General features: G+C 36.4%; 1 protein-coding gene and 1 long non-coding RNA gene across 2 annotated transcripts; one reads left to right on the forward strand and one right to left on the reverse strand.

Annotated features, from left to right (window-relative positions):
* Positions 1-438: 438 nt before the first annotated feature.
* LOC105331323 (la-related protein 1B) lies at positions 439-21,168 on the reverse strand. Its single transcript, XM_066074504.1, has 20 exons — positions 20,144-21,168; positions 16,222-16,298; positions 16,032-16,085; positions 15,674-15,848; positions 15,172-15,276; positions 12,148-12,306; positions 11,739-11,904; positions 11,237-11,381; positions 10,794-10,992; positions 10,338-10,504; positions 10,015-10,136; positions 9,358-9,565; positions 9,049-9,172; positions 8,757-8,950; positions 8,293-8,414; positions 5,249-5,400; positions 5,004-5,148; positions 4,310-4,419; positions 4,068-4,192; positions 439-3,809 (listed from the first exon to the last, which is right to left on the reverse strand). The coding sequence occupies exons 1-20, from the start codon at positions 20,526-20,528 to the stop codon at positions 2,985-2,987; spliced, it is 3,759 nt and encodes a 1,252-aa protein (XP_065930576.1). The 5' UTR covers positions 20,529-21,168; the 3' UTR covers positions 439-2,984.
* On the forward strand, positions 16,741-18,121 carry LOC136272632 (uncharacterized). Its single transcript, XR_010710618.1, has 3 exons — positions 16,741-16,848; positions 17,548-17,637; positions 17,987-18,121. It is a non-coding gene; the product is annotated as an uncharacterized lncRNA (long non-coding RNA).
* Positions 21,169-22,112: the final 944 nt, after the last annotated feature.

Below are 22,112 nucleotides of genomic sequence, written 5' to 3' on the forward strand. Positions count from 1 at the left end.
ATTGTCTTGTTATTTCATCAAACTCGTTCTAAATTCAAAGCCTCAAGAGAGCTGAATTATGTTTATTAAGGTATTATGCACTTATTGCTTGAGATTGAAGCAAGTATGAAGATTTCTTTCCAAGAAAAATCATATTTCACTATGTTCATAAACTGATAAAATTTTAGATTAATGCTTACAGATCTTTATATGAATGGTATGAAAATTCATGAGGTTTCCCAAGGAGTTGGGTACTGGTAATATGAAGAATACGACAATAACAAGGAAAGAGACCTTTAATTGCCGTGACCAGCGACTGTCAAAAAAACAACCCACTGTTACATTGAATCTTTATATTGCGGAATAATAATTCAGTATAAATAGCAGTCCATTCTTCCATTGCTTGCATTATGAATATTGGTATTCCAAATTCTAAAGAACAAATAAATTGAAGACTAGTTGAAGTTTTTTTGGGACGATTTTTTTTAATTTCTTTTTTTTTTTTAAATAGTGTCTACTAACTATGAAAATAATAGTCATAAGCAACAAAACATACAGTATGGACAATTTATGCTGGCTACTAACCCATCCATCAATGTTATGAGAACTGTACAATGTCTTCAAGCACCTATGTCACAAAATCACAATTGCAATTTGCTCAGATTTGCCATTAGTTTCTGTTTAATCTTTAAATATTTGAACAACCTTGATTTATACAGAAAACTGTGATAAATAAAGGTTACTTTTGAATTAGAAAAATAAATTGGAAAATATAGATACACCATAAGGAAAATAAAAGAGAAAACCAAATCCCCAATTTCTATATAATCAAAATGGATGATACAATTGTGATACGCCTGACCATTATTATGATTCATACTGCACAATACAATGAGATTATCCTATTATTTTTTACAATTCTGAAGACTAGTTACAAAATCACATCAAGTATCTCTTGGTTTTTTCACTTGACAGAATCAAATTGCATAATAATTGTATGTACAAAAGTTATGTACCTTGGTCAATTTCCCAAATTTACACATGATTTTAAAATGTCATAATATCAGCAATGTTAACGTGCAATCATTTCATTAAACAGTAAAAGGTTAAAATCCAATTACAACAAAAAGGAATGGCTAAAAACACTATACAAATTCAACAAACAGGTACATTTTCATTTAGCAATGTAATTTATATAAATGGTACATAGAATCTACATTCAGTGAACACAATTATATAGAAATAATGAGGAAGCTATCATATCATAACCAGGGACATATTAAATAACTATTTACACAACAAACAGAAAAAAAATTCTCCTTTACTTTTTTTTTTTTACTTTTTCCTTTTTAATTTTTTTTCTCTTCAAAAAATACATTTAAATGCAAAAAAAGTCACATTACACATGAGAAAGAAACAGCAATGTAAAGTTACTTAACAACAATATATAAATTGATAAGCTCTTGCAACATTATACAATACACACATCACTTCAATCCCACAAATACACAATAATCAAGCCCAATAATTGGTTACAAGTTTTTCCACCAAAGCAATTGAACATTCTTGATATTTGGGCATGCTGCTTCAAAAATACATCAAAATATAAAAAATAATTTTTGATAATGGAATTCTTCATTATAAGCACTAGTCAGAAATACAAAAAGTTACTTCATACATTCATTCACATTTTCCCCTTATACTGCCCTTAGTTTTGCAGCAATTTAAAATTAATAAACAAACACAGAAATTTTAACTTATCAAAAATTTTACCTATATTCTAAATAATGAAGTGCTTGTTGAAGCTGATGCTATTTTGTATTAACCAAACTTAAGGCTTGCTCGATTAAAGATTAATATCCTCTGCAGGTACGAGTGTGTCGTAACCACACACTGCCTGATCTGTAAGCTCTTACACTGCTTGTTTCTCCGCTCCTGTTACATCATCCCTCTCTTCACATTAAGACAAATTTCTACATCTACCAAGACAAACAGCAACCGAGCAGTTACCATTTCTCAAGTTTGACCTTGACCTTTGAAAGGAAACGGACAAAACCAAGACAAACATCTCCATCATCTTCAACACAAGGACTATGACATCAATGTGGGTATATATATGATAATATGTACACAAGGAATACATATCTACTTCATCATTACACTCCTGCTACTGAGTCTTCCAAACCACTATGTGGATTACATCACTAATTCATTCAGTCGCCTGAATATTCTAAGAGGTCTGTTTATTGTTTTAAGTTGACACGTTTTTATGTGTGTGTGTTGTGTGTGTGTAATATATTTATTTGATTGACAGCCAAATCAATTACAAAACCTGATATCTGTGATTTCAGTGTGTAGACTTGTAATTTTTGAAGCCTGAATGAGATGAATAACTTACACACCATGCCAACTGAAAGAGCTAAATGGGTAGTGTATTAATGTCACACAGAGAACAATGTTATTGCATAGCTTGAATTCAGTCCTAAAGAGCCAAAATTCCTCTCTAGATAGATTAATCGGGTTCCTACCCGATAAACATTATAGCACTTCAACCATAATGGACTATGTTAATCAGCAATGGATGGTGAATGGTACAATTATGGCAAGCAAGTACTTACATCCACTTTAAGATAACATATCTAGAGATGAGTGTTTGATATATATTTTATATTTGTTAAAAAAAGAAAAAACAACCAGCAATTTGTGCCACATTGGTGCACTCTGATGAGAAATTTAAAAAGGTGCAAAAGCTACAACTATTTTTTAACAACAACAGACTGTATAAATGCTAATAAAAGAATGCCTTTGTAACAAAAATATCAACAATGATTAAAAACAATGAATTCCATAACAATTTTTTTTCTTTGCAGAGCATCTAGTTGAATATGTGAAGCCCATTAGCACTATATAAGTGGGACAGGCTTGTAAAGCTGATACTGCTTCTTGAGTCAAATACTTAAATGGTGAGAATGATTTGAAAAGAAGTCATGCCAAAAAAATTGAAATCAAGAGGTTTGCTTTTCACCGGCCTGAGTGTTCGTCTCACTGCTCTTCTCTGTAGAGGGGGTGTCTTTAGCTTGGTTTTGAGCTGGCCTTGGGCTCTTCGGTTGAGATGACTTGGATTCTGGTTTTGAGGTCTTGGTTTGAGAAGTCGGTTGAGCATCTGCTGACTTTGTGGTTTTACTGTTTGCCTGCGGTTTCTGTGTCGAGGCTGGTTTTGAGTTCTGGTTGGAGGCTGGTTTCGGGCCTGGTGAAGGCGACGACTTGGCCGTTTTATCCGTCCTCCCCTGACCTGACTTTGGTCGGTTCTCCTGTTTCACACTGCCCAGTTTAGGGTGTTCCTTTTTTGAATTACTGTCTGGTTTTGACTGGTCTTTCTTGGCTGTTACTTCTGCCTTAGACTGATCTGTTTTGGCAGGAAGCTTTGACTGTTCACTTTTCTCCTTGTTTTGTATTGATTTGGAGGAGTCGGTTTTATCGTCTTTTTTCACAGACTCGCTTTTTTCCTGCTTTGCCTGCGATGGTTTGCCTTGGTTGGAAGACTGAGCTGACTCTGGGCGGGGTTTCCTGTCCTGGTGCCCGGTGTACGGTCGGTAGTCCCGCCTTCCTGGGCCACCGTATCGCGACTTCTGTACAGACTGGGAATCAGACACTGTCCTTTCCCGGCGCGTCTCCTTGGCTTTCTGCTGTTGCTGTTTTACAGTGGGGTTGGCTTTGGCACTTTTGGAGCCGGATGCGTGGCGCTCCCTCTGGGAACCAGACAAGTGGCGCTCCCTGTTGCTGGAGGTACTGGTGTGTCTCTGTCGACCGCCGTCCTGGTCAGCAAACATCTACAGAAGGCAAAGTCAGTAAAACATATAGCTTATGTATACAGGTAGATAAAGCACTGGTCCAAGAATATCAATCCCCAACACAAGTATAGCAATAATAAATGCTTCTAAGAAAGAACGCTTTATTCTAGTCACCTTAAAACTTCTTTATTCAATCAATTTATAATCTCCCCACCGTGACTTGCCCTGTGAAAATTTTTTCTCTCTCAGTCTTGCTTTGAGCACTAGGTATATTTAATTCTTTTAGTAATATTGTACCTCTACACGAAAATCTTCTAGGCGTTTGTATTTGGACAACCACTGGCGTACTTTTGGATCAACATCCACCTGTCTTCTGGAATACTTCAAGAATGCCCAGAATTTCTCCAGACCATACAGCTGACCTGCAAGATTAATTTTTAGGCACCATCAAAAATCGAATCACATAAGAGACAGATTCTAATTGTGCATAACTTGTCCATTACATTCATAGTAAAATAAAGCTCCAGTGTTAAACATACCATTTTCATAGTCTCGTATAGTTTCTTCTTGGAAGTCTTTGTACAAATCTGGCCTAAACCTCTTCTCTAACCCGTAACTATAAAACCGAAATAGGCACTCAAGGCCATATCTACAAAACAAAACATCAAGATCTGGTATTTCAGTAGCTAACATTTATTTTGATCACAGTAAAAAGTGTAATCTGCATTGCTATATCCTTACAGTCATTCAACAGAAGCAACTAGTAGCCATATATCTGAATATAAGCCAGGTGAATCACAGAACACATATACAATAACATACCTGTACACAGGTGTGCTACATAACATACCTGTAACCAGGTGAGCACATAACTCACCTGTGCACAGGTGTATAACATAACATATTTGTATTCAGCTGTTTAGCAAAGCATAACATACTTCTACCTGTACATAGGTGTGTAACATGACATGTTTGTGCAAAGATATAACATAACATACCTGTACCCAGGTGATCACATAACACATCCGTACACAGGTGTATAACATAATATACATGTATTCAGCTGTTTAGCAAAGCATAACATTCATGACCTGTATTTAAGTGTATAACATAACATGACATGCTTGTGCAGAGATGTAACATAACACACCTGTACCCAGGTGAGAACATAACATACCTATGAACAGGTGTATAAAATAACAGAACTATGCACAGGTGTGTAATATAACATACCTGTAGCCAGCAGCTGCATCTTCTACAGCGTACTGATGAAACTCTGTGTACATCTTCTTATTGAAATGTTGTCGTAGGAAAAAGGACCAAAATCGAAACATGGTGTTCATCTCAGGGGAGAGACCAGGACCAAGCTTTTTACGATCTGTAATGTTTCATAATTGATTAGAAAACTACCAAGAAACCTACTTTGGAAAGTATGGAGAAGCATATTCTTTGCAAAACAGAACGACCCCTATACATACCTTTCAAACATTTGGAATGATATTTATGGTACACATGCCACACGAATCCATTATCTTGCAGAAGTTCATGTGAAGGATGGTGGAAGTTAGGAAATGCATGTGGTGTACTTCCATAGCTGCCGAAAGCTGTTGATATTTGACTTTCTGTAGGGCTGGGAGTAAACAAATGGATAGTTCATATCTCAACATGTAAGAAAAATGCAAATTGTTTCCACAATCTGAACGATTCTATCAACAATATTTGTCAAAAGTATCCAGAGTTTGGACAAGTTTAGCGACCCATGACCTTGTCATGTGTAGGGGTCTACAGCAGATGTCAGACATAACATAATGTTTTGTGTATAATACGCACTCGTGTATAATACGCACCCCCAAAGTTGACCAAAAAAATGGCAAAAAACGGCAGGTCATATGTATAACACACACACAAAAAAATGGCGAAATCAACGGCCGCCATTTCCCCAAATACTATCAATGTTTCATGATAATTTTATAATCCATGCATAATTTCTTTAATTTTATAATTCATGCGTAATTTCTTTAATTTTGTGATCGGAAAATAGTACAGACGATGAAAAATGACAGCCGCCATTTTTCCAAATAACTATCGATGTTTAATGATAATTTTATAACCCAAGCGCAATTACTGTAATTTCCTGATCGGAACGTGGCCAAAGCAATATTAGAGTCAAAGTTCTTACAATTTTACTTAAAAAGGACGGTATGATTTACATTGGCAGTATCAAATATCATTTGACACTTCGTAAAGAGTTTCTTATATACAACAGCGGGGAAGTTGAAGATCATCATACGCAGAGAAGAACAGCAACCCAACTTAATGCTTAAAAGTAATAATGTTTGCAGATATAAACCAAAACAACATCAAAAGAAATGATTTAAGGTAATGGTCCATACCCCACTAGATAAATAAAATGCGTACAGAATTTTTTCATATTTTTCAAACGTGTATCTGAGGATATGTTCTTATCAAATTTTACCCTGTTGGCTGGTCCATCGGTATTATAAAAGCTAGGGCCCTTGCTAAAAATAGAACCGATTGCGGAAATGGCGCTTTTCTCATACACAAAGAATATAAGCCTAAGCCTGAAATTTGACGTTTACAAATTCTTTTTTTGACTTATATCCTATGTAAAATAAAGGAATTATTATTTCAAAACAAAATTTTTTAAGTTACACTTGCTTATTTGTCAAAAAATAGATAAATCTGCATACAAATTAGATAAAATGAATAAATTTTCAAAGAGAATATAAGCTCTTATGATTTTATTTACGTACAGAATTCTCTAAAATTTTGATATTATTTACATCTTAACGCCATTAATCAATTGGAAATAAAATTACCCAAGGGACCGGCCTTTACAGGATCACAATTGGCATATTTTTGGTAAAATCATTAAAATATATATTTTGAAAAAAGATCCGTAAAAATAAAACTGTGCATAGGTTAATTATTTCATAACTCTAAACAAATATGTTTTCATTATTGTTAAATAGAAAATATGATTTAAACAAACTGTAGATTAATCTGTATCATTTAAATCGCAAAAGATGGTTTCTTTGGATATCGGTTAGTATTATGGATCGAGATCGGTATTTAGAAATTGCGGATACATGCGTGGATAATGCTAACTACCTGATATATGCCTTCAAGACAAAACCTCTATTCAAACTTTTTTTTTACTGGTTTTAAAGACTGTTCTTATAATGAAATAACTTCTCTTCAGTGCATGGTTTTTAATTCTAAAAACATTTTTTTGTGGAAAACAAATCTATGTTCGTTGCTAAGCGAATAGGATAAAGATGATATAGGTCAAATTATTTCCCCTTGTGTTTTTATCTCCCTTATGCACTGAAATATAGATCTGGATCAGGATTTCATTTTGGATGTTTATGGACTTTCAGGGATTAATGTTAAAAGAATTTGATTAAATTCAACCTTATAATGGATTGATGTTTATGCAGCACAAAAGTAAGCGGTCTATATTTTCAAAACGAGTACGCAATCGACACAACCTAGTCATGTTATTTCGCTGATTAATACCCCGGTGGGCCTAATTGATTGCAGTTGCCAGGATTTTTGAAATATTTGTTTTGAATCAATTTCTATGTCAGCTTGATTTCTTTGTTTTGAAATACGCCTTTTAACGTTAGGTCTCAATTAGATTGGGCACGGATAAGACGTAATAACGCGTGAATTACGTCAGACGTTGTTTTGTGACGTATGGATAATGACCTTAATTGATTAGTTATAGTCAAACCCTTTGATTGTTGATAAATAAACATTGTGAAGAAACATATGTATGTCGTATATCGTCATTATTAAGTCGTTCAAATGATCAATGTATTTTTAATAGTGTCGATGTAAAGCAATAACATTTAACTGCATAACTGGACATGAAGTTATCAAGTTTAATAAAATCAGAATAATTGCTAATCTTATTGTGAAGTCCGATACAAGACAGGTGCATACTTCTGACACCAGAAATTGTTGAAAAAACATTGACCACGCGCCGAGTCAACAGGTGGCTGCCTACATAATGGCGAATACACTGGCGATATTTAAACTTGTTAGATGCAAGAAATAGTGTTGAGAGAGGATAAATATTTCAATACATGCAGTAAATTGAGTATACACTCCTACAACTTGCATAATACGGTATATATCGACAGTCACTACTCCCCTGGTATCAAGAATCACGGTTTGAAAAAATGGGGTAAAATTTTAGTCCTATGTACAACACGCAGCCCTCACTTTTGACCAAACTTTGGCTGAAAAAAAGTGTGTGTTAAACACGCGACATTACGGTAGAGTGTTTATGAAAAATCACCTGATAAAGCTTGTCCATGGTAGACATTTTGAGATCTTGACTGACTGACAGTGAGATGTACTTGATAACTAGACTTTGATAGACAAACCCCTACACCCGAGACACAAGAATAACGAGATGCTTTTAGATACTGACTTTTGGATAATTCATAGAGATATGCGAGATGTTTGATATTTATATTTAAGACAAACTTACCTCTGAGACATTGAGTTGTTTCGAGATCGAGACGGGCGATGCTCCCTGGCGTCCATCACCCATCCCACGTGGCTCTCGACTGGAGGGTTACTGCTGTGCCTGGTCTTTTTCTTTCTGGGAGTCTGGAAAACAACATCACAGCTCTTATCATTTAGAGCTCTACAGGTACACACTGCAGTACAGCTGTCTATATACAAAGGGCGATACAGTAGTAGTCCTTTCAATGTCATACAATATATAACACATTTGTAATACATATTTGTAAGGAACAACCTCTTCACACACGAACACAAACTGTAGAAAAATTTAGAAACATACAGTGTATATGTGGCCTAATGAAAGACGTACAAAAATACCGAACAATATATATGGATTTAAAAGCCTAAAGTCTATATAAATTGAACTCGTTTACAGCTACATTTACTTATAGAATACTGCTGTTTAATTCTATGTGGCGTTTGTACCTGTGGATCTGGGGGGTGACTAGAGTCCTTCATGACAGGGTAGAACCGGGGAGTCTGATCGTCAGTCTTACTGCGGGGGGTGCGGGGCCCCATGTCTCGTCTGCCCGGGGTAATGGGCACATTGGCTGGCAGTGACTGAGCGAGAATTGCACCATTGGCATCACTGAGGGGTGGTGTCGGTACTTTTTTGGCAGCTGAAACAAAGCAGACAAATGTCATGTTATCCTGTTGATGGGGAATGTCACCTGAGAGTGTAATTACAGGTACAGAGGTGTACGGGTGATGAACTTACTTGACTGTAAGGAGACTGGAGGGGGTGGGGGCACCTGTTGGTGTGGGGTAGAGACACTGGGGGTAATACTTTGAAATTCTTCCTGAGTTATTACATTGACTGTGCGAAACTGACCAAAATCCATCTGCAAAAAATACAGGTACATTTCACTTTGACGTGTATTGCACAAATCATCAGATTAAAATTGAGATAGTTAGATATTCATTATATTCTTTTTATTAGCTCTGGCTTACTAACATTAATTTTAGAAAACCCTAATGAGATAACCTAATCCTGAGACTTGGTACACTGACTGATGGTGACACTTACGTCTAATGTTTCGTTTAGGTCCTGCTCATAATAGAAGAGGCCATCATTGATGACCTTGGTCATATTAGAGGTCATCTTAGCTCTGCTGATGTGATCCCCCGTCCTGTCCCCCTGGGGGTGCTTCTTGAAGGCAGGAGGTGTCTGGGTCACAATCAGGATCTTATTGACATCCTGGTCTGTGATCTCGTAGTCTGAGTCTTCATCAGACCTGTACAGACCAAACACAGAGACCAATTAAATTCTCATGCAGACAAACAGAAACATTAAACATTGAAGATTTGTATACTTTTTTTCAACTTATCAAATCAACATATTATAATAAACAATCACAAAAGAAATCAAAAGTCTTTCATACCTTATTTTGTTTTTACTAAACTTGTATCTCATTTTTCAACAACACAATACACAATCACAATGATGAGAAGCAACAAAATTGTCCTCTACTGGTATATTCTCTAAATGACTTTGTCCATGATGTAATACAGTTAAAATATTGCAATAAAACAGTATGGGAGATAACTCTCAGAAAAGCATATCATTAAGAGAACATTGCAATATAAGTTAAAGGGAGATAACTCTCAGATAAGACTATCATTTAGCAAACATTGTGATGTATAAATGCAACTTGAAGGAAGATAACTCTGAGACAAGCCTTACCATTCAGAGAACTGATTTCTGCGTCCTACTTCCAGTCCCTCCATTTCTTCATCAAACATAAAATCCAGCTCCTCTTTCTCATCTTCCTTTGAAATAGACACATCTCCTTCTGCTTCCTTCTCCTGTGACATTGGTTAAAATGTAATATATTCAGTCATGGTTTGTTTTAGGCTATTGATAGTCAATTCTTTTCTTGATGTGACTCTAAGATGCATTACAACAACAAAATGTAACCCTAAAACCAGACAGTTCGTGTCATGTCAGAGAAGCATTCAAAATCTAGTTGAAAATGAAATAAAAAAATTTTTAAAACAGACCCGTACCTCTTTCTTTTTGGCCAATCGGACCTTGCGTTTGACCTCCATCCACTCTCCGTGGAGCTCCGGAGCGCTGGAAGAGAGGACCGCGTGACCCACGGGGTCGTACTTTGTCAGGTCGTCCATCAGGTAACCCATCCCATTCCTGTTACTCATTTCCTCGTGGAAATCTTCTACAAAACAATCAGAGAATCAGAAATCGAGCTGCTATTACATCAAGCTGCTATTACATCAAGCTGCTATTACATCAAGCTGCTATTACATCAAGCTGTTATTACATCAAGCTGCTATTACATCTGTATTGTATGTCAGGGCATACATCAAACAGCAACAATCAACATCTTCACAAATTCTTTTAGGGAGACACTAAACTTCTTTGCAAAAAAACCATATATACATTTACTCAACTGGTGTTTTGTTTATCAAAAGTATAACAATTGAACTACTGAGCTATAGACCCACCGGTATCGTGAGAAATGCCACTATCATCGGGGTGGAATGTGTAAGCCTTGCCGGGGACGAACTCCGGGACATCAGCATGGAGTTTAGAGGAGATACTCAGCCCCACTGACCCCTGTAGGGGCCATTTGGTGGGGTCCTCTTTCCCTCGAACTTTCAAATTGTCAGCTGACATCTCCAATGTTTCACTTTCTTTCAAAGCCTATCAAAATTAAAATTCAAAACTCTAACTTTGAAGAAGTTACAGAAATCTTAAAGTAAAGATTTGTTCATGAACTTTCAGTGGTAATGAAAATACTGATAACTCTCTATATTTACAAATTACTTCACAAAATACAAAATCTAATGATTTTGTTTGATGTGTGTAAAAGAAGAGAGAAAGAGACGGTAACGATAGAGTGAGCAAGAGAGAGAGAGAGAGAGAGGGAGGGAGGCACACTCCTTACCTGTATAATCAGGTTTACGTCCTGTGTCAGGGCCTGAACACGGTGGAAGCTGGCAATGAGACTGATGGGAATCCATCCATCCGTGTCCATTCTACGTCTCAGGAAAAAGTCACGCTGTAAATTCTCATCACTGAAATAGTACTCACTGAAAAACAAAAAAAATCTTCAGCTCCAGTTTCTTAAAGATAAATTTTCTGTTCAGTGGCATTTTATTTTCATATGATAGAAGTAAAAATAATTGCGGTGCAGTTAGAAAATTAGGGCAAATCAAAATTAAATGTTAATTTTGCATTTATTTACAATCCTGGGTCAGACTTTTCACACATAAGGTGCAAAATTGTAATTTGAGCACTGTAAGGTGCAACAAAGTTATTTTATGCTGAAATGTGTATAAAATATGCTTTAAATATCATTGTTGGCAAGTCTGTTTGTTAATCAGAAGAGACTTGAGATGAGCCTACATTTGTTTTTGTTAATCAGAAGAGACTTGAGATAAGCCTACATTTGTTTCCTGACAAACTCCTTTAGTGTTGTTTCATCAGTAGTGTAAGGATTGTTGAAGTACACCGTTCCGAAACCTGAGGGAGAGAGACTGCCTGCTGTGGGACTCGCAGCAGCTGGGTCAGTATAAAACTGCTCCCCATCATACGAGTACTTGAAGTCTTGCCCTGAAAAATTACAATTAAATACTGATCAATTTTCACCCTCAACAAATGCCTTTCTACAAATACATGTAAACACAAGTTGGACATAAATAGTTTACCTATATGTATCTATATTCTGGACATATTGTATGGTGAATATTTTTTTACAGTGGGGTTTTACATAATGCCAGATTTTTTACAAGCCTTTCTGAATTAGATATTACAATCATAGTCAGTTCACACTAAGGAGATTTCTCAGTACTTTACCTGTGAGGTTTTCCACAGTCTGATCCATGCCTCTTCCTCTACCTCCTCTGCCTCTTCCTCTACCCCGGCCCCTGCCTCGAAATCCGTATCCACGGAAACCTCTTCCCTCCCTCGGGCTAGGGGGTCTCATGTCATCTCTCCAATTTTTGCTGTCAGAACCTAAGAGTAAAAAAATTACATTTAAGAAAGCCATGAAAATAAGTCGGTTGCAAAATTGTTTTCAACATATTATTCTTTATTTGAATGTCAATGAAATATCTAAGCAAGTAGATCATCATCTTTATTCAACATCAGTTAAATTCACTTGTTTACATTTCTTTCAATTCAATATCACATTTATAGTAGATAAAACATTGCTTTTGCCACCGATTTTTATCATTATTGCCATCATTTTTTATCATAAACATTGTTTTTGTGCTGATGATTTATCTCTAATTACCATAAAAATCCCCCAATTAATAACATTCGACCACACTGATCTCTTAAAACCTAAGCCTCGAATAAAAAAGATAAGATAATTGAATAGAACTTGTAAAAGACATGTCAACGACCGTTCCTCACTGCCTGGTCTAACAATGTCACGGAGCAAGGTGTCCGCTGATGATCGCTCGTCTCTGGGCCTGACGACAGCCACTCAGGCTTGTAACTCCTCACACACCTGTCAGCCTACCTGAGATTTTGGATCGAGGATGTCTTGTCATGATGTAACATTGAAATTATCCATCAACTGGCACCAAATTCTAGTTTCCTTCAATTTAGTCAGACATTCTTAGATCCAAAATATCAAACAGTGGCCATATGGTACATAATCTTCACATTCATAGCTTTGCTTCTTATGAGCAAAACTCACACATACAACAATCAAGGACATTCAAACACTTAAATCTTGTTTATGACCAAATTAATCGAATTCCAGCACAAGGGATTGTCAGAAATAAGCAGATAGCAGCTTAGATTGCATCGAGACAGCTGAACAGAGAGAACACCAGTGACCTGCAGTAAGGACTGCCTGTCAAACACTGGCCTGGGGCACCCACTCATCAAATCTGTCCCTGGGTTCCGATGAATATACACCAGACAGCGGTGTGTATTCAGTCCATAGTCCCTGTGACAGCGGGCATATACACCAGACAGCAGTGTGTATTTATTCCATACAGTCCCTGTGACAGCGGGCATATACACCAGACAGCAGTGTGTATTCAGTCCATAGTCCCTGTGAGAGTGGGCATATACACCAGAAAGCAGTGTGTATTCAGTCCATAGTCCCTGTGAGAGTGGGCATATACACCAGAAAGCAGTGTGTATTCAGTCCATAGTCCCTGTGAGAGTGGGCATATACACCAGAAAGCAGTGTGTATTCAGTCCATAGTCCCCATGACAGTGGGCATATACACCAGAAAGCAGTGTGTATTCAGTCCATAGTCCCTGTGAGAGTGGGCATATACACCAGACAGCAGTGTGTATTCAGTCCATAGTCCCTGTGAGAGTGGGCATATACACCAGACAGAAGTTTGCATTTGCAAATTGTTCATTTTTTATTTTTTTTGACCAAACTTGTTACTAATTTCAATTCATATTATGGATTTCTGCCTGCCTTCATTCAACAAATTCAACCACAACAGGAGTGAACAACTGAGGTTTTTTTAACAATTCTTATTTTGTAAATCTAAGCACTTAAACAATTCAAAGAACCCGGACGGGCTTGTACCTGGATAGACATTAGCAATCATCTGTTTTATCAACATTAACTAGAGTTATAGTGTATAAAAGGCTTACTAAACCTTACACCAAAGACTTCAACATGACCCTGTCAATCAACTGAATCAAGGTCCTGGATTGGGTGTTAAAATTGACATTTATCTACTTGTCTCGTGTATATTTTGTCTGGCACATGTGCTGGTTACCCAGTTAACTTTGGTCTTTTAACACATATCTTGTCTACTAGTACTAACACAATAATTCAGTTAAGGTGATTGATCCAAGTTTTTTCCCTTTGAGAATAGGGAAAATGAAAATGGTTGCTAAAGATCCCTTGTGCACCCTAGGAATGCATATACTAAGTATACTTACAATACTTTATTAGGATTTAAACTAAAATTTGAATTTTTCCTCCATCTTATACTTCTACCTTGGAATGCTTGAGCAACTAACCTTCCACCTTTGTGATTATATGTGCATGTATAATTGGTAATTATCTCTAGCACTCGTTAAATCATCATAGACCTTATTTTCTATCCATATGATCTTGACATTGGAAACCTTTTGTTTATAAATGAGCCTTTTTTCTTGAAGCTTCAATCATCCACTAAATAACCATGCTACATTCGAGCAGGAACTTTTATAGAGCACTTTAACACCTGCTATGTATAATATACATTACAACAATACTCCCAATACTATAAACCACTGATCATTTTATCAAAGAAAGAACTGCTGCTATGTTCATTCATTTTCTGCTCTTTAGAAACAAGCTTGTTTTGCACTGGGTCACCTTTATAAAATTGTTTGCCCTGTCTAGAGTCAGTGTTATAACTTTGGATCAATAAGACAGAAATTTCAGATTGTTAATAAGAATATCCCTAGTCAGATAATTTTTTTACCACTTGATCTGGAGAACATTAACAATGTGGCCAAGTTAGGTAATTTTCTCAATTACACACTGGTCTGGTGAATAAAAGATCACATTCTAGCTTTTACATTTTTAGGACAATATATAAAGGACTAAATGGACTAGCCAACCTTAACAGGATTACATCCTATCCTACATTTACAGGATCACTTCCTCGTTCACATTTTCAGGATCACATCCTGTTCAACATTTACAGGATCATGTCCTTTCCTACATTTACAGGATCATGTCCTTTCCAACATTTACAGGATCACGTCCTTCCAACATTTACAGGATCATGTCCTTTACAACATTTACAGGATCACATCCTGTCCTACATTTACAGGATCACATCCTGTCCTACATTTACAGGATCACACACTAGTTCACGTTTATAGGACTATATCCATACTGACCTTTGTCCTCTTTCCCTCCTCGCCTCGACTCCCTGGGATTTGCCCGGCCGTGGCTACGACTCCTCTTGGTTTCTATGTTTAATGGCACCCACTTCTGTTTTGAGGCTACAATTAAGATATTCAATTTTAAAAATTTACACACGGCTTTTCTTCACCATAACAACGGATATTATCACAATATAAGATGCTATTTCCATTACAGTAAAAATATCCAGTCTACCTAAATAGTTTTCCTTTTTTTCCAAAACAGTTTTTGATCAGAATCCTTGTCTATCAAGGTTTAGAAAAGCTTTTGATTAAATAAAAAAACTACAATTCACCTCTCAAAAACTGCTAAAAAATTGACCAAATATATTGACACACACTAAGAGATCCATGTTGACATTGTTGAAAGTCTCGAGACCAACATGAAAAAGAATCTCTAGGATTTAGCATACACTGCTGGGACCCCTTCTAACTTGCAATTCAAATACTGCACTATTTTCCCTGCAATAATACTTACATATTCGGCTTTTCCTCTTCGGCTGCTGATGCGAATCCTCCCCACCAGAGTGAACCTCCTTGTTCTCCTTAGAGGAGTCGTCTCCTCCTGAATCGGATGAAGCCTGCTGCTGCTGGGCGTTTGTCTGCTGCTGATTGGTCGATTTCATGGTTGGGGTTTTCTTTGGGACCAACACCTTAAAAGATGTCATAAAAGATATGAAATAATCAGCTGTAAAAGGAATGTCTTTGCAGATTATAGATTTCATCGTTCTTTAAATCCTGACTTAAGAAGTGTCACCAACAGACTTACCTTTGATCTATTTCTAAAATTTTATTATTCAGGTATACATATATATAAATATATAAAAAAGCTTTACCTCTGTCACCTCAGCCAGAGCTGGCCAGTTTTCATCACTCAGGGGAGCTGATGGCTGTAAGAACAATACATCTCAATGTTATACGTTGCTTCATCTTCAACATATCAACAATTCTTAATAAATTGAAATAAGTTTTCAGCAGTGTTATCACTCTAATTTTTTTTATTTCCCAATTTTTTTTCAGGGTTACCTTTTCGACTGGTTTTTCCTGAACTACTTCAGCATTTGGCTTTACGACTGGTTTCTGTTTTGCTACTTCAACTGGTTCTATAAAAATAATAAAATAAGTTAAATAATTTTGCCCCCGAAAAAGTTTTCAAACAAAAATGGGTTACTTTCACAACAACAAAAATCAATCATATAGTTTTGCGAATAAACATTAAACAAATGTTATCCTTAAGGTACTCTCGTTTTCCCCACTATTTTGAAATTAGATTTGTAGAGTTCATAGTCATTTTAAAATGAAGTAGGAAAAGCCCAGATAAAGTTGTCACCCTTTTAATTGATGCCTCTGTATCAATTTAATCCATCTTGCTGTCACATGACATTCTGCAGTGACTAACTTCTTAGAAGATCATAAACATCTTCAACAATTGACCATTTTTTTTTTCTATCCCTAAACTAGATTAATTATGCTTTAATTAATGATGTTCATTTAAATAAAATTCCCCCTTGTAAAACGAAACTAATTATTGATGTGGTTATTTTCCCCAGACAAATTTGCAAATTCATGAGACAAACTGAAAGTTGAGTTTTATTTTTGTATGGAGAATACAACTTTTTACTCAATCTACTGAGAGCAGCCTGTGACTCCCAGGTAACCTTTTGCTAAAGCTGGATTAATTTTTTTTAGAAATAGACATTGCAAAATCAAGCCTCGGGATTTTCTATTCTCTAAAAAAGAAATGCATTTCATAAAGCACAATGCACTTCTTTCTGTGACCATCCCCAAATCCTGCAGTGATTTACAAAGTTTAACTCCTCACTAATCAGCAAGCATGCATGGAGGCGTTAGGCATTGATTCCTAAGACAGTGATGTCAAGTCTTCAACTTAGTATTAAGATTAAATGCTGTCTGTCTAGCAGAACGAAAAGATGAAACTTCACACAGAAGAACTTTTACTACAAAGCAAAAGAGAGCTAGCTATTCACTGGCAATCACTGCACATTAATTCTGTTCTCAATTGAACATTAATACCAGCTCCATACATTAGCTGTGTTGCCTGTAAAATGTCAAAATTTCTGCAACATATGGTAGTTATCAGTCATGAAATGAGGACTGTAAATTTTTGTCATTATACATCAGTTCAGTTAAAACAAAATATGGAGTGCAGACTTTTGTCATTAAGTGAAATCTGAGCTAAGAAATGGAGTACGTGTGAGGTAAGAACTTACACCTGACTGCCGAGTCTCCGATCCTGAAGAGTGTTTAATATATTTTAAAGTTATCGAGACCCATGACTTGCTACACCTGTCATGTTCTCGTAGATAAATGTCAGTCATTATCTATTTACAGGTAACACATGTGTCTTACTGGGGACAAAATTCAACATCTACATAGCTTCTCATCCTAACATTCAATGATCCCACCCCCAGACATTGACAGGTCGGTGACTATCTGTATCTCCCCCTTAGCTGATCACATTTTCTTGCTGTACAGATGAAGTGCAGCTGATCTTACAACTATCCTTTACATTGATTTTGGAAGATTTGTTTGATAAACTAAAACCAGCCATCAATCAATAAAATCACTTAATCTATCTCTTACAATAATTGAATATCAATATCATATTTTCGAGAATTATAAAGCAAACTTCTCGACTTCAAGAAGGCCATCTCATTTCTGGGATGACGAATTCCATATTCTATCAACAGTTTAATAAATGTAACACAAAACAATTGAAGTTCTAATGACCTTCAACAAATGACCCAGATTTCATCCATCACTTCCACAGAAGGTCAAGAAAGCCACAGAGATTACCACTTTAAACCTGTCTCCTTCTCTACTCCTTCATGGTGACAGTTAGTAGGCAAAATCTTATGAAAAAACTGATCGGCAGCTTCATCTTCTTCGAGACTTCATGACAGCAGGCACGGTAACTGATTACATGTTGTCCTTTGATAATGCCACTAATATTCACGACCATTTCTAATCATTAGGTACACTGCAAGTTTGGACACAAATCATAAGGTTATTCAAACCAATTAAAATCAAATGTGGTAACAACTCATTTATACTGTGTGACTCACATTACGCCATAAAAAATGCATGAACGTTTTTTGCTCAGATATCTGTATTTCTCGCTGTGTAGCCCATTTACGGAGACTATTGAATATATAAAAGCACACTATCTCATATGCATATTGCTTGTACTGCTGGTTTTCACTCTCTACAAGGAAGTCTACATTGTGTTTATTAAATGATTATTTTCAGCATGTGTATCTTATCACACAAAATATGACAAGAAAAAGTCCCTGGATCTGGTTCTAGTATATCAGAGATCTCAACTCAAGAGGATTCTACAGGCTGATCACATGGGGACTTGAACAGGTATCCTTACAATGATTGGTCAGCCTGCTGCTTGAGCTTGTTTTAAGTATGAATAAGTGTACACTAATTCCCTCTAGTCTTTCATTGTCTAGGCTACATTCACTTTTAACTAACTCCCTACAGATAAAAATCAAACAACAATCGGTAATCAGCTCTCAACATGTGCAGATTTACTTCATGGAAATTTCTTAGTTGTGACATGATCATCTGCCTTGAGGAAAAAACTAAATATACAATTTCAGATTGTCATCAAGTTCTCCATTTCTGCTGACCAGGCACCTGTTAGTATGTCTATGTACAGAATTGTACTAAAGTAAAGATTAAGGGCAGGACAAAAGACAGAACACAAAAGATTTTTATACAAAACATGTGTCAACTGCTTGTCCATTTTCACACCAATTCTATCAGAAAATCTGCTCAGTTTATTACCATCTGAAATATTGAGCAATCTTTACAAGTGTCTTTAGTCCTCTTATTATTGCAAGATTTTTACATGTATTTTCTCCTTTAAACATTTTTTGTCAATGTTCACCACTTTGTGGGCATTTCACAGCACAGTTTTTCAGTCTAATCTTACACATCATACAATGGAGTGTAACAGTCAGCCTGTCACACTGAGGAATGCACAATTTACTGAGAGCAAGTCATAGCTGATCAAACAATCTCTCTATAGTGCAATGTAGTTCCATTCTATTGGTGCTAGAACAAACTTTCAAGTGAAAACTTTGTACATTCACTTACTATAAATAAAGTCTCCCAAGTCTTGTTGGAAGTTTACAGATTTTTTTGTTTTGTTTTTGTTTTGATAATTGTCACTAAAAATAAATGTGTCCCAAATAGTTTCTTTTCTGACCAATGGAGAGAGAGAAAATAAATGATTGAGAGAAATCTATCGGGTTATAACTATATATAAAAATAGACAATGTACAAGTAAATCAATAAGTGCATTGCATCTTCCTCTGCACATCCAGACACTTCATGATACAGTACAGAGCCCTTACAATCACATACAATATTGGGATGAAAATATAAAACATCCTTCCATTCAGATAAAATTTGCAGCATTGTGATGCACATTCAGGGTACATGACATGTACATGTTATCAAGTGGTTAATGACAAAAAAACCACACATTTCCTGGATGTTATAAAAAAAAAACAACAACATATTTTTCTTTAGAACATAACCCCCCTGAAATAATTTTACTAACCAGGGTTGTCTCTAAGACCCGGGGGCGGGAATTCTCCACATAAAATGACGAAATTACCCAGCTATCATTGCATTTCAAATACAATCTAACTATAAGCTATACCACCAGAACCCCCTTCTACTTAGTCTTTTATTCCTTCTAGTTCTACTTCAATATTTACAGACAACCCTGCTAACACAGGCACCTTATGCAGCAACTTATGCAGATATCAACTTCCAAGTAATTGCCCAAAATTTTCAAATCTAATCATGCAGAAAATTATGCTGAGGTGAATGCGTTTCTTTCTAATCAACTGGTGTAAGCCTGAAATCAAGCTTATCATAAACAAGACTTTGTATTTCATCACCGTACCTGGTTTGACCACTGGGGCTTTGGCAACAGGTGCTGGAGAGGTTGGGGCAGCTGACTGTGCTGAGCCCTTCTTTCCTTTATTCCAAGGGTTAGTCTTGGGCAGTGGGGCCTCCACATAAGTCTTATTGTCAAACTTTTTCACTACAGGTTCCTTGGGTTCCTTCTCTCCCTTTTCTGGCTTAGCATCCCCATCCTCTTTTGGAGGGGCAACTGCTGGGGGAGGGTCCTTTGCTTTATCAGCAGGTTCTGGGGGTACAACTTCTTTTTTCTTCCAAGGGTTTGGTCTCTCCAGCTCTGGATTACTGCTTTGACGAGTGACAGTGTTTTTATCGGAGTGAAAACTCTCATTTGAACTGGAAGCACTACTTACACTTACAGCCGCCATATTTCTAAGGCACAAAGCTATTTCACCAGATGGTAAAGTTTTTTAACAGCTATGTCTTCTTTGAACGAAAAATTCGTCGTTTACTTGTCGAAATTATTACACATTAATTGCATTTTTATTCTTTTGATCGCCTGTAATGGTCAACAACACTTCGTTACTGTAGGTCAGAAATAGTAAACAAACCAAGAATGTCACGTTAGTACAGAGCCTCGCTTTGACATTCGCTAATGCAATCTTTCTCTTCGACCCAATATCATATGTGGTGTTACTATTTCCTTTTCCTGTGCATTGATTTTTTCGCTTACAAACAGTGACTCCCTCTCACTTGATACTATACTGTGTTCCTCAAATGTCACAAAATAAAGTCTTTTAATTATTTCCAAATCAGAAACACTGAAGCCACGTTGTCTTCATATGGTGGTCTGCAACTCAGACTTTCCAGGTTATTGGTTGAAAACTTGAAATTAATTCGACTCCGAGGAACAAAAACACGTCTGACGAGGTATCCTTTGCTGTAATTCACAGTATAACAGAATGTCAATGAATTAACTTGTTGACGTACATGGCAAGAGAAACCCAGCTTTTTCTACAAGCACATGTCGCCATTTACACAAGTGAAAGGGAAGCGCATGCGTCAGGTCGAACGGAAACAGCCGTGGGAATAAAAAGTGGAGGATCTTGAAATACACCAGAGATAAAACACCCACTTTTTTCTTTTCCCCTCTTTTCAGCCATTGTGTCAATGTATGAAGATATAAAATTCTTTACCCTGACTTTGTTTGCTTGTTACAATTTTATCTGCGAGGATCAAGAATATTTTTCCGAGGGATACGACGATTATTTGAGTTTGCCCGGGGGGGGGGGGGGGGGGGGGGGGTTTGCCCGGGGGGGGGGGGGGGTGTCTTATGCATTTTTTTTTGGAGGGGGGGGGGTATCATAATTTGAATTTTAAAAAAATTGATTTTGCAGGGGGCACCTAACCCTCCCGCTAGATCCAAGCCGTTTGTGATATTAAAAAAATAAATAAGATTAAAGTGAACTTTTTGCACCCAATGTGTAGATATATAGAGTTATCTGTTCTTGATACAATGAGAAAAAGGGGGGGGGGGGGGGGGGCTTGTACGTGTAACATTTTATTTCCTCTCAAAAATTACCTTCGTATCATATTTTTTTCATTACATTTCGTTAATTCCATTGGTCATGCGTTAATAAATTCGAATTAATTCAGTTACGTTTTTCATGATTCGTTTTTATTTTATTGTTTGCTTAAGATTCATGCTATAATAAAGCTTAATTTTATCTTTTATCTTGGCCATGTCGTTTAACCTTATCTTATCCCCGTTACCTACCCTAAATTAAAGTTCCTTTTAATCTCCATAGTTTTTCCACTGCGTTTACCTACCTCTTACCTCTGCAATCAAATAAATTTCCGCAAAACTCGTAGTTAATTAACACTTCATCCTATTTATAATAATTACTAATTGACATTGAGAAACATGGTGAAAACACTAGACTTATCGAGAAATCTTTACAAGCAAAAAAGAAAAAGGTTATGGTTATATATAAATTTGCAAAAAAAAGGGG

The sequence above is a fragment of the Magallana gigas genome, chromosome 2 (genome assembly GCF_963853765.1).
Source record: "Magallana gigas chromosome 2, xbMagGiga1.1, whole genome shotgun sequence".
NCBI classification, from domain to species: Eukaryota; Metazoa; Mollusca; class Bivalvia; order Ostreida; family Ostreidae; genus Magallana; species Magallana gigas.